The 14,657-nt window shown below is 31.4% G+C and overlaps 1 protein-coding gene across 1 annotated transcript in view; it reads right to left on the bottom strand.

Moving 5' to 3' along the window:
* Positions 1-7,167, bottom strand: part of LOC132549698 (carnitine O-palmitoyltransferase 1, liver isoform-like) — a 33,447-nt gene extending 26,280 nt beyond the window's left edge. The window contains exons 1-2 of the mRNA XM_060213651.1: positions 7,027-7,167; positions 2,609-2,745 (exon numbers count right to left, since the gene is read on the bottom strand). Of these exons, the coding sequence (XP_060069634.1) occupies positions 2,609-2,745; positions 7,027-7,167 (278 nt within the window). The remainder of the gene's footprint in view (positions 1-2,608; positions 2,746-7,026) is intronic.
* Between the last annotated feature and the right edge of the window lie 7,490 nt (positions 7,168-14,657).

The raw sequence follows: 14,657 nt of genomic DNA on the forward strand, positions 1-14,657 counted from the left end.
ATTTTCAAATGACTAACTAATAGAATAGGAGATAATGCCAAGACTAAGTTTTTCTTTGATATAGGTCAAAGGCCAAAAAAGGAGGTTCTTTGATATAGGTCAAAGGCCAAAAAAGGAGGTCAAAGTGACCTACTCTGATACTCAACAATCTGTTTCACCAATGTGAACCCACGGGGGCAGGGAGGAGAAGGGGTCAAATGTAATATAAACAGAGAGTGTGACAGAAACATCTTGTATACTACGGGAGAATCAAGACTAATATAAATATTGACTGATAGGTATACAGGTAGATGTACATGGACATATTCAATACCTTAACATGTACATGTATATATTCAATACCTTAACATGTACATGTATATATTCAATACCTTAACATCTACATGTATATATTCAATACCTTAACATCTACATGTATATATTCAATACCTTAACATGTACATGTATATATTCAATACCTTAACATGTACATGTATATATTCAATACCTTATCATGTACATGTATATATTCAATACCTTAAACATCTACATGTATATATTCAATACCTTAACATGTACATGTATATATTCTTCAATACCTTAACATGTACATGTATATATTCAATACCTTAACATCTACATGTATATATTCAATACCTTAACATGTACATGTATATATTCAATACCTTAACATGTACATGTATATATTCAATACCTTAACATGTACATGTATATATTCAATACCTTAACATGTACATGTATATATTCAATACCTTAACATGTACATCTATATATTCAATACCTTAACATGTACATGTATATATTCAATACCTTAACATCTACATGTATATATTCAATACCTTAACATGTACATGTATATATTCAATACCTTAACATGTACATGTATATATTCAATACCTTAACATGTACATGTATATATTCAATACCTTAACATCTACATGTATATATTCAATACCTTAACATCTACATGTATATATTCAATACCTTAACATGTACATGTATATATTCAATACCTTAACATGTACATGTATATATTCAATACCTTAACATGTACATGTATATATTCATGTACATGTATATATTCAATACCTTAACATGTACATGTATATATTCAATACCTTAACATCTACATGTATATATTCAATACCTTAACATCTACATGTATGTATATATTACATGTATATAATACCTTAACATGTACATGTATATATTCAATACCTTAACATGTACATGTATATATTCAATATAACATGTACATGTATATATTCTTCATAACATGTACATGTATATATTCAATACCTTAACATCTACATGTATATATTCAATACCTTAACATGTACATGTATATATTCAATACCTTAACATGTACATGTATATATTCAATACCTTAACATGTACATGTATATATGTATATATTCAATACCTTAACATGTACATGTATATATATTCAATACCTTAACATGTACATGTATATATTCAATACCTTAACATCTACATGTATATATTCAATACCTTAACATGTACATGTATATATTCAATACCTTAACATGTACATGTATATATTCAATACCTTAACATGTATGTATATATTCAATACCTTAACATGTACATGTATATATTCAATACCTTAACATCTACATGTATATATTCAATACCTTAACATCTACATGTATATATTCAATACCTTAACATGTACATGTATATATTCAATACCTTAACATGTACATGTATATATTCAATACCTTAACATGTACATGTATATATTCAATACCTTAACATGTATGTATATATTCAATACCTTAACATGTACATGTATATATTCAATACCTTAACATCTACATGTATATATTCAATACCTTAACATCTACATGTATATATTCAATACCTTAACATCTACATGTGTATATTCAATACCTTAACATGTACATGTATATATTCAATACCTTAACATCTACATGTATATAGTCAATACCTTAACATCTACATGTATATATTCAATACCCTAGGATCTACATGTATATATTCAATACCTTAACATCTACATATATATATTCAATACCTTAACATGTACATGTATATAGTCAATACCTTAAGATCAACATGTATATTTTTATACCCTTAAGGAAATCTTAAGTAGGGGAATGGATCTTTTTATGAATAAATACCTGTATTATTATTAGGTGTGAAGTGATTGTATCTGTACTCTAAGCAACCTCCAGACTTAAAATCAATTAACCACTATGGCTTAAATGATTCAGAAGACACACATTTTAAACCTAAAGGCTATAAATGTTATAACAGTTATGCAATCAATGACAAGTCACCAAACTGTAACAGTTTTACTGAAATATCTAGATTTGTTAACCCACATACATGGAACCTTGAGTGATATTTTGACTTCATGGTGAAATATACTGACAGCCGATGAGTCACACCATCAGGTAAGTGTTAAAGAAATGTCAATCAAGTCTTAAGTAATGGCTTATAAATATTCATTTGTAGCAAATGCCCAGTTTAGATACAATACAGGAATATATCATTGAAATAATTACACATATCATCAACACCATCCACACTGATATATAACATTATCTGTCTTTGAACTTACCATGGTATATGGGCCTGGGACCATCCTATAAGACCAAATGAGATGTCATATCCCGCTAATTGAGTTCCCAGCACTATTGAAGCAATGAAGAGCCAGCTCATGGGGGTTGCAGGGTACACACCATTTTTAAACTGGTTCTGTAAAACAATTCAAATCTTTATAAATATCTGTTCAATAATCATCAATGCTTCTGTAGTGCAGCTGAACTCTGGACTCTTAAGTTTTATCTTCATCCACACAAATTATTTCTTAGTACCCAGTTTACAAATGATGTCATGTTATACACACCAAACCACAAGGTTGATTTTATTCCTTAGTTTTTTGTTGTTGTTGTTTTTTTTTTAATCAAAATGAGTCTTGTCTAAAGAAACACCAAGAACACAATTATATTACAGACAAATGAATCCTGAACTTTCTCTTTCAGAATAAATCTAACAAGACATATAAAACTGTTTAATTGTTATGGCAATTTAACAATCGCTAAATTATGCAGGGTGTTGGTTTTTTCTTTCTTTCTTTTATTTATTTATTTATTTTATTTTGTTTTTTTTTTGGGGGGGGGGGTGGTTAACTATTTTGTTTGTTTACTTTTCATTGCTTTTTATTCATCTTCATTAAAATCATTTTTAGAACAATATTTTGATGAAGCACAACCAGCACAAAGTGATATCTTACCACTCATAGATTCAATATTTCGTATATTTAGAAAATGCAGATCAGCTTGCATACCTGACAAACCTCTTTAAATAATAGTGATGTTGCTGGTTCAGATAAAAATGTACCATTTTCATGACTCTAGGTATAGCTCAATTAATATCACTATTTCTATGGATTTTACATTTTTTATTTTAACCCTTCATACACATTTCTTCATTCATTAATCTTTATACTTGCAGCTTAATGAAACTACCAGGTAGCCATATTTGACAGCAGAATTTGCTAAAACAAAATCACTGTATGTGTCTACTATAAATATGGCCTATATGTATGGAACAAAGTCCAACCAAAGTACATAAATGTATTATATAAAGGCACTGTATATATTGATAGGCTTCTTAAAGGACAACAAAGGAAACTTTGACTTGGTAGAATGCCAGCCTTCCTTATTCAGACATCTTGGCACATTATCTAAGGTCAATACCAGAGGATTTTAACCTTGATTACAATATCTGTCATAAGATGTGTGCTAAAATAACAGACCATTAAAAAAAGCATGACCTTTAAATCAAAGCATTTGCTTTATCTGCTTAACACTACCACCAAGAATTTTACTGAGCAATGTGCAAGATAAGTCACAGTATTTTGGAAAGAGAGTTTACAAATTTCACTTGCTTATTCATTATTTAAAATAAAGCATAATGCGTTTCATATAAAAAAAATCATCCACATTATCTCTATTTTTTGCTCAAAAGTCAAAAGCAGATATTTCTCGACTGTTAAACACTGTTAAAAGTTTGCATTAATTTGATTTAGCTGAAAAACTTATAATATATGTTGACTGCTGTTCTGATCCCAAACTAATGCCTTTATATCATAAACATAAAATGTCTTTAGAGGATTTTTTTTTTAAACTGCCAAAATCTACAATTTTACTACTCAGCAGTATTACTTATATCAAAACTAAAAATAAGAGAGATCATTTCCATGTATTGTTAGGATGATTGTGCCAGCGGAGAGAGCCAGCATATAAAAACCAAGAAGGTATATCAGAAAGATTTTGTCTTTTCTGTACAGCTATTACTTGTTTAGCACAAATATGTTACAAAATTATTTTTCCCATACACTGAGTTTTCTTTAAAAGCCAGCTGTTAGTAAAAACACTTAATAAACAGGGTTTTTTTTCACTTATTTTATACCACATTATCAACCACATGTTTGAAAACTACAAGACATAAAAACATTTCTATCGCTACACGTCCAAGTCCATGGATTTTCCTTTCAATATTAGGTAAGAATGAAAACCCCCATTCCCACATGCATGGTAATTATAATGTCAACAAAACATATTAAAAACATGCTGTAGCTTCCCCCATGAATGAATCCATATGACACATCAGCCATACCAATAGAGGAACATCATAGTTCCCAATCAAAGTTTTACAACAAATAAAAACAAAATTTCCTTTATAAACTTTGACGAAGATTTTGTATTGATTTTTTTTGTAGAAACACCATACATTATTTGATATTAACTATCATCCATTCTGCTTGTAGTTTTCAAATGTAGGTATGACAGGTAAAATAACTGCTTATACTGGTAAAATAAAGGTAAATCTAGGTAAATTGTACCATATACTACAAAGCAAAACAAAGAAAATAAAAACCAACAGCTGTGGCAGAAGTACTTCTGTTGTTAAAGCTTTCTAAAGAGGGCATACCTAGTATGCCGAAGGGTTTGTCAAAACATGTCAACAAATAAATTAAACTGATATCTTCCGACAAATATTGCCTGGTCAATTATACCTTGAACCTGTACTAAATACTATACAGGACATTTCAGTATTTTGCAAAGAGATAGTCACGGCACATGTGAACATTACAGAGCATAGTCAGAGTACTTTTAATGAAAGTTTGTGGTACAACAGTGGAAAAATCCCAGTTTTACAAGCACACATTATGGAAGTGTTGTCATTTAAATTATAACTGTCAGGAATCTGTCATCATTGTGGATTTTTTTTTATTTATATAACATTATATATGGGGAAAGAGAGTATATCTATCACACCATACCTGAATACATACTATACACACAGAAAACATTCCCAAAATACAAGGTTTTATGTTATATGGGAGGAAGCAACACCTACATTCTGATAAATGACTACACCTAACCTTAAAATGATACCAGGTCCTAATACTAAGTGGACATCATCATTATAAATCATGAATCATTTCGACCATGTAATGTCTTCTATCATAAAGTGTGAACGTTGTTTGTGTCTGGTCTGAGGTTCTGTGATTAGAATATGTATACTAACTAGTGTGCCATTATACAGCAAGGTTTTACATATTATACCTTTGAAGGTATTTCTTTTCTAAACCAATGTGTTTTGGTTATACTCAGCTATTTACTGCATTGAACTGTTTATACATACAGCTCATTGACAAATCCCTCAAAGGAAATGAAAAAAAAAGTTAAAAAGACATTCAGTATACTGTGGGTATATACAAGTTGAGCTAACTTCAAATTCGTGTTACGCTTCATTACTCATCCATCTACATATCATTTTCAAATATTCTATTTCAAATAAGGACATAAACAAAACCTATTTTTAGAAACTACATTAAATAGTAGGATGGTTACGTATTAGATACCATGCACGTATGGAATGAACTATAATAAAATAAGATGATAGTCTGTGCTGTCACTGTGACAATGGTGTCATCAGATACATTGTAACTATCCTTATAACACTGTGTCGTTAGTAAATGAAGCTATCTTACTAAGTTACAGCTACATCAAATAATATGTGTATCTCACATTAGGCTGGCATAATGTAGTAAAATATCAGGTCTCAATAGGATGTTATGTTGTATCTATGTGTGGTCTGACTTGGGTCTATTAACTGGTACATACAAGATATATGTACTTTGTATAAAGGGAACATAACACAAAGAACATGTATACATTGTTCCTCATCCATCATTTTAATATTCCATTAATACAACTTACTGTAGGCACAAAGTATACTGTTTGTCGTGACCAATCTACAATTTAATATCATGATTGTTTTTCAAATTTATCGTTAAAATTAATAAACCCTTAATTTATATATTTCTAGAAATTCTGTGTGTCCTATGAAAATTCTATGAGTATAGGACTCAGGACTTACAGGCAGATTGATCATTGTGTTGGTTGATATGTATAGATTCAATGGATTGACAATTTAAATAATTACTGTTTTTGTTCTTGCCTTATACTTAAATACACCTACGCTGGACTCTCTGACTGTATTTCACTATGATCAATAGCCCTGCAAGTACTACTCAAATATACCTGTAATTTATTTTCCTATAAGTCTGTAGGCCAGGGGCCAAAACGTAACCCCTGACTCAGTGTGATGGGATGTGCTTATTATCACAGATCTTGAACAAAACAACATTTGCTATTATTTCTGTTAAAGCAATAGATAATGATGGGCTTATTACCAGACACAGACTTATTGTTGACAAATATGGTAATTATTTACCATATTTCATGAAATCATCCATTCGCCAATATCCAACAATTCAGGTAATAACACATGTTACATGAAAACTAATGACCTAACTTGATCCATTGATTACATCTGTCACATGTGTATCTACAAAAAGGTCATATGAAGGTCATCAGGGCCTATGTAAGTGCCCTAAGACATGTCAACTTGATTAGCCTGTTCCATGTCTGTTATGGTTTAGTATGTGTAATTACAGCCTACCTTGGCTCGTCCTATACGCTTTTTCCAGGACCGTACGCCACTCTTCCATACTGCCTTGAGAGCCTCATGGTTGAGGTTCACATCAATTCCTTCTGGAGTGACAGAGAAGGAGAAGGCTACAGCGGAGTGAGCCTCAGCCATCCTTACAGATAACTATAGACTGCTCACCTGCAAATACATAAACATAGACACCTTCATACTACTTTGTGTTCATGTTTAGACTGGACTATTCAAATATAAACAAACAGATGTAAACAAACCACTACACAACTACGTACATTACAGGTAGAATGCACACCAAACTGACAAGATGTGTTAAATTCAATTACAATAGATTTAAATATGGAATTCTAAAGAATTAAAAAAATCCATATAATCTGTTATTTCAGCATTTAAAAAATCATCAAAATTTTTAACTTAAAGTGTTTCATATCATAAAACACATATAAAAAAGATTGCTTTTGTGTCTAATATTTGCATTTGTTTATGTATTAATTTTGATTTTACAAAGCTGTTGATACAGCCTGCTATGTGTACTTCTCAATAAAGTCACAAGTGATACCTTGTCACTTACTGGGTATGCCTTTTGTCCTGTGATCATTTGAGTTTTTTTCGTCTGTTTTCGATGAATCCTTACCTTAGTTTTACACTAACAACAGAGATGCTACACCTATACCAATACACCCAAACACACCTTCAATATACTCGTACATATAGATACAATCTGGAAACATGTAAACATGCCTTTGGCTCACTACCTAATTGAAGGAGATGCTCTTCTCTGTCAACATATACTGGATGGACAGCGTACCTTATTATGTCTTGTTTGAGGTGGGATAAGGAATGCCCCCTTCCCCCCCCCCACCCCCCCCCCTCTTCAAATTGAGCAAACACCATCTACAATATTTGTTAAATCAGTCATCCTACATTATGATTATAAATGTTTTACCGATTTGATATTAAACGTAAAAAACAATTAACACATAAGAAATTAAAGCACTACATTATCTTGAAAAATCAACGATGTACAAATAACCTGCTTCATGTTGGCCTTTCACACACCTTCACTTCATTCACAGAATAGAAGTTTATTGTTGGGTAAACATTCAGTAATGTTGTTTACTAGTGCGTAATGGACCAGTATCATTAAAAAATCTCAAAACATGCATGCTACAAGTACAATGTCTTTATAATGATCAAATCTCATACGTATGCCAGGTTTGTATCCCCTTAATGACCATACATACTGCTATCCAAAATTATCAAGGTGCCTTATTTCCATCTATTATTCATGCAACACCACATCAATAGATAAAGTATCAAGTTATCATCCTTTCAAAATTGTCTGCAAAGATCCATGTCTCGTGCAATATGCCCGAGTGTCTTTAACCTCCCTACATACTTCCTTCCTCCAAGAGATACACAAGAGTACTGGAACATAATTTGTGGCTAAAACAGGTGCTGCACAACTATTCACACTATACACAGCCCATTAATGTTAATGAAGTTATTAATGCTCCAAGATTTTGTTCATTTCTAGTGTATAAATATACATGTACATATGTCACGGACAAGCATCCAATGACATATACATATTTTTTAACACTTTTTAATTTAGCATAAATACCATACTGCTGCTAGTTTTGTAAAATGTCTGTACTTGTTTACTGATGTCACAGAAGGAAAATGAAACTGTTAAATTTGTGGGGAAAAAATACTCCTGTATTGAAGCACTCTAAAATGACTAATGGGCTACATAAAACTTTTCCTGGAAAACCGTATCTAACAATATCTCTTAAACATCATAATATAATAATGTTATATTTTAACATTTCCTAAATTTGTATTTGTTTTCACTGCTAAGAAAGAATTTTTTTCCAAAAACTCAATCTACAACTATTGATATTTTTTACTTCAGTATAGAAATATATACTTTTCTGAAGTTTCACATAAAAAAAAAATGACATTAAACCATGTTTTCTATTATATTTTGGTCTTCATTCGTAACTTACCATTTGGAGTTTACCATTTCCAAGATCATAATTTAGAACAAATATTTCTAAGTAAAAAAGAGAGCATTGACCTGAATAAAAAAAGTTATACTTTTAAAGATAGAGTACACTTGTACTAGCAAGTCATAACGTTAACAAAGCGAGAGAATTAGATGTAACAGAATTTCAATCAAGTTTGACTTACCTGAGGGTGTTACACATCAGTGTGTTATGAATATACACAAGTATTATACCTAAATGAACTAGTATACACAGGGTTCAAAGTCCACATGGATATATACATTCTACCTTGAGTTACCAGACATGGGGCCTATACTGGGAAAACTAATGTCATCCTAAACGGTCATACCTAATAAATTACGTCTACATCCGTGATATAATCATGAGGGTCAGTGCAGGTAGTATGTTGTCATTTTAACTGGAAAACTTAGACTAGCATAGTGCATGTATAGATTTAATTTCTTTATTTCAATAGTATTTGAGAACTATTGAAATAGTTAATTAGGATATTGGATCAGAGCAGTAAAAAAAATTTAAATCACATTTCATTTTTGTCTTGCTCTAAAAAACATGACTCGTTCAAATATTAAGTAACTATTTGTATTCATTAAATTTGAAATCTTACCTGTAAATATACCAATGTATATGAAGTGTGCACCATATGTTTCATTCTTATCATTATATACACTAAGAGTAGTACACTGGTATAACTATATAGTCATAAACATGTCAGTGCAACACTAATACATTTCATTTATACATGTTGTTGTCAGGGCAAAGGAAATAATCAAGTTAAAAAACCAATGTTATCAGTAGTGACACAGCACTAAATTTGTTTAATCATTTTCTATCACCCCCATCCCCCACTCAATTTTTCCCCTTTTTCCTTTAGTAACATGTCAACCCCCTTTTTTAGTAACAATGGCAGATTAATGATCAAGTGAGAATTTCCCACATATATTTAAATATTACAAAAATCCTTATGATGACATAATGATGAAACAGGATACTTTTTTTCATGACAGCCAACATGTGATGTGATAAGTAAGTTCACCTAGAACACTTATGGAGGACTAGCAAAAAAATCTAAAAAAAAATCTCAACTATAGGTATCTCTGACACTTCATTAAGTAAGTTTACATGTGTACATCATGTATGCTGTATGTACTGCTGGTATGTAGTAGTATATATGTAATATAAAAAGCAATCTCACCTTTGATATGATAGCCAAGTTGCTCACACAAGTTTACATCTGTTGGTAATACAACTAAGGCTCTTGAAAATGATATTAAAGGATGATTTTTTAATCCAATCTGATGTTCTATTAATTTGAGAGCTATTTTTCACAAGAGTTTAACTGAAATTTTGAGCATCCAATAAATATCACTCATCCCAAGTACATTATACTCCATTTCCTGTGAATTCAGGAAATCCACAGTTATGACTGCTACTTTCCTTGTAAAATGCAAAAACCCAACATACCTTTGTACAATGGAAAAGTTAAAATTATCTATTTATGTGTAAGGGTTGGTGATTTTTACACAAAAAAAACAAAAATAAATAAATAAAAATAAAATGGTTTCTGTTTCTACTACTGAAAGAAAAATAACTGAACTTGAAACTAATGTGTAATTCAGCATTACAAAGCTAACAAGACAGAGATAGCTACATTCTACATTTACTGTTGTACATTATTATATAAGATGGGACATGAGAAACAGCATGCCCTAAGTATTGTACATGTAGTCATAACATGTGTCTTCTATGTGGACAATAGAAACAGGGCTAGGGACTGCAAAGACATTCATACTCTGCTTTCAATGATGTCATAGATTAATTACCTCTTATACTTGTATACTGGATTCTATCACTAATCAAGAGGTATTTTACACCTTCAGGAACCATTTTGTCACATCAACTACAACCATTCCGTGTACATTTAAAAAAATTAACATTAGACACCAAAACTGATAATGTTCGACTGGAGTAAATATTAGAGAACAGCCATTTCACACATTTAGAAGTTTTACCAGAGCAAAATTTTGTGGTTTCAAAGGTAATCAACACATAAGAACAATTTACGATGATCAGATTGCACTGACCCGAAAAATTAGAATATGTGAATTATGTGTATAGCATTTGGTCACTTCAATAATGCCAATTTCTCATCACCTCACCAACACCTGACTACAACTAACATAATAGTTACCCCTGGTATTATAGCCAGAGTTGAGGAAATCAGAACATAATATGCATGTATATATAGATATATATATATAAGTGAGAAACCAAAATAACCCAGTATTCATCATTATGCAATATCATATTTATGTCCCAATAACTATTGCATGTATAATTTGTTATAATTACAAAAGTTGGATTAAACTTCTATCTTATAAAACTTCTTATCAAGTTCAAAGTCATTAATTATCTTCACGATCTGGATATACACTAAAGATATTTTGACAATTGCTAGCAATTTGTTGTATGTTCAACAGTATGTTTTTCTTCCTGGCGCTACAAGGAAGAATTACTTCTAGACCTGCCACACATGAAAGGGTTATTATTAGTCTGTGCCATGTACAGTGTCATTCTTCATGGAAAAATTTACTACCAGGTTTCCTAAAATCTAGTTTAGTTATCCTACAACATATATATACACATAGAACACAGGAGCTGTTGCACAACTAACAATACTATAACAGTAGTGAATATAGAAAAATTGCTATATTAACAAAATAGTTTAAATTTTATACTTTTTAAGTATTCAAAATGTCAATTGGTGTTAAATAAAGTCATATGTGTTATTTGTGACAGTACTGCATGACAATTAATGTTCACAAAACTGAAAGTCAGACCAAACGCTGTAAAGTATATTAGTTTTTCTTATTAGATGTAGGTAAGTGTCACCCCATTATTGCCATGCATCATGTATGGACAAATCGATCGTTTAGTGGAGTGAGAACCGAAAATATTAAAAGTTTTCGAGCACTGTTCCCGTTCGGGCACCGGTCTTGTTAGTCTAAATCATTGTGTGAAATTAATTGTGACTGTCTAATCTTTTATTGAATCATTACTATCAATCAAATATATGGCCATGATACATAAGGCCTGACTAGTATCTAGTGTTATCTTTTGATGCATAAAAAAGACCGCGTTATGCAATGGAGTTGGTAATGGCATCTTTAAATGTTCAATGTCAAGACGACATTTTGCAACACACGATAAACATAACAAACTTTCAATCAAAAGTTTACATTTCTTCTTACAGTTTAGAACAGGTCTGTAATCAGAAGCATTACAACCAATTGTATTTGCTATGTATGGCGTTCGATTTTCGATCAAAACATTTTCAAACGTGATTTTCCATTTAGCGTTTCTTACCTCTCTTTTCTGTACGGCGTTCGTCTTCTCACAGCAGAGTGCTTCTCGACGTGACGTCAGTAATCCGAGTCCCGCATGTGTTTACCTCCAGCGAGAAAACTATAACATTTTTGTTAACAAACGCAGGGCGCGTTCGTTTCGTGATATGACCTGATAAAGGTGTTCCTTTTTATTATTTTTATTATCGAATTTGTTTTTTAATTGTGTTGGAACATATTGTTATGTAGTTTTATCGAAATTTTATATATTTTTTTCACACAATTATTCAGAAAACAATAAAAAAAATGGTGAACAAACATTTCTGTTCTTCATTTTATTTTTTATGATTTTCATATCAATGATAAACAACTTTACGTGGCTACTATGCTTCGGTAAATTCTTAAATATTAGCATCAGTATGGAAAAAGAAATAAAAAATAGAACTACCATGAATGACTCCGTTCAAATCAAATGAGATTCACGACACTATGAATGTTACGGTAAAGTTGATGAAAAAAATCGATATACCAAATAATCAATTAACTTAATGTTAGGTAAAGATGATGAACTGTTATTAGCGGGCAGTATTTGTCGACAGTGATGGACATAGAGAATTTCATCCTATCGCACTTATATAACAATGAAATAATTAATAAGCACAAGTGAAGAATTCGAAAAAAACTAAGTTATATTAATTTGTCTTCTTCTTCCTAAAATGGCGATGGTCGGAGAGCGCCACCGCTAAAAACGATTTGATATAACGAAATCGTTTATATCGATCGACATAATTTCGTTTATTTGCTGCAAAAAAGATGCTTTTAACAGGGCGAAAAAGAAACAACGATCTCCTTTTTCGCTGCTTAATAATCTTTAAATGTAATAAAAGTTTAAACTTTACAACTCAAAAGAATTTCACCATAAAACATCGTACAATGTACAATGGTGGCTGATTTAGGCAATTTCGCTGGTTGCCAATGCGACACTGCGACAAAAGTTTTCCGCTATTGCGACAGTGTTACAAAAGTACCCCGCCAACGCGACATTTCTTGTTCTCGTGTTGTCACATTGGTCGTGTATTTTTGTCGCATTGGCGGGAGCGACTACGCGAAATTACCGCATCAGCCACACGGTAGCGTACATCTGGGTAGATAGGAAATAATGAAAAACGAAACGACACAAGACCAACCTCTTATTATCAAGCTCACATTTCATGTCTTATCACCTTTGTGCAATGTAACTGTTTTGTTTTGTTTAATTTTTATGCAATTCTTATGGAGATATTCCTGTTAATTGTGGGATTGCTGTCTGGAATAAGACGTAACACAACTCTGATGCATGATGTCTTTGACGTACATTTTGATCTTGTATCGTGTTATTATTCTCAAGACGTTACTTTCAACAACACGCTTTGTATTAATGCAAGATATATGATAACTTCCACAACAGTATATCATGCATTTACGTCTGGTTCCTTGTCGCTATTTTTTTTCTTTTTTTTTCTGAATGTTTGTGGGATATCTTTCTCACGATGCTGAAAAAGCATAAATTACACAGAATTCGTTAAATTCTGACTAACACAGACGTTCTCGGTTCTCGTTACTAGGCCCACAAGTTCTTTATCGAACTTTAAAATGTCACCTGCAGGGATTTTTTGAATAATAAATAAGAAATTAAGCGCCAACTTGCACTTTGTTTTCCAGTTTGCCTTTTAAAATGACATTTCATGTAATATATTTGATAAGGACGCCCCCAAACACCGGTCCTCCAAACATAAACAAATACAGGGAATTTGGTTGACATGAGTGGGACACTTCAAAAGTACACATTACATAACAAAGATATGGCTGTTTATAAAGTGTAGCAGACGGTATTCCGTCATCCTGAGATACGTGTAACCTGTTAATGAAATTTAGCAAACATAGGTCAGAAAAGATGCAATGTCTCTACAACGATATTCTATTTACATGTTGATTTCATTTGTCTCGGAATAGAGTGGCTTTATAAAATTTCGATCATTTTACAAGACGCGTGATTTAAATTCAGACGAAATACTTCAACATTTAGATATCATGCTTTCTGACAAAAAAAAAAAAAAAAAAGAAAAAAATTCTTCTAAAAGAAATTATGCCTTCACAAAGCAGGAAAGCGATACAATATTCTTGACACTCCAAAATTATATCAAACAATGTAATTGTTTTTCAACAAACTTTGAAATTGAAGTACGTGGTTTAAGCAACTGTTTTTGTGATATAAAAA

This window comes from Ylistrum balloti, unplaced genomic scaffold, assembly GCF_031769215.1.
Source record: "Ylistrum balloti isolate Yb309-2 unplaced genomic scaffold, AGI_CSIRO_Ybal_v1 Utg370076, whole genome shotgun sequence".
Classification (NCBI taxonomy): Eukaryota; Metazoa; Mollusca; class Bivalvia; order Pectinida; family Pectinidae; genus Ylistrum; species Ylistrum balloti.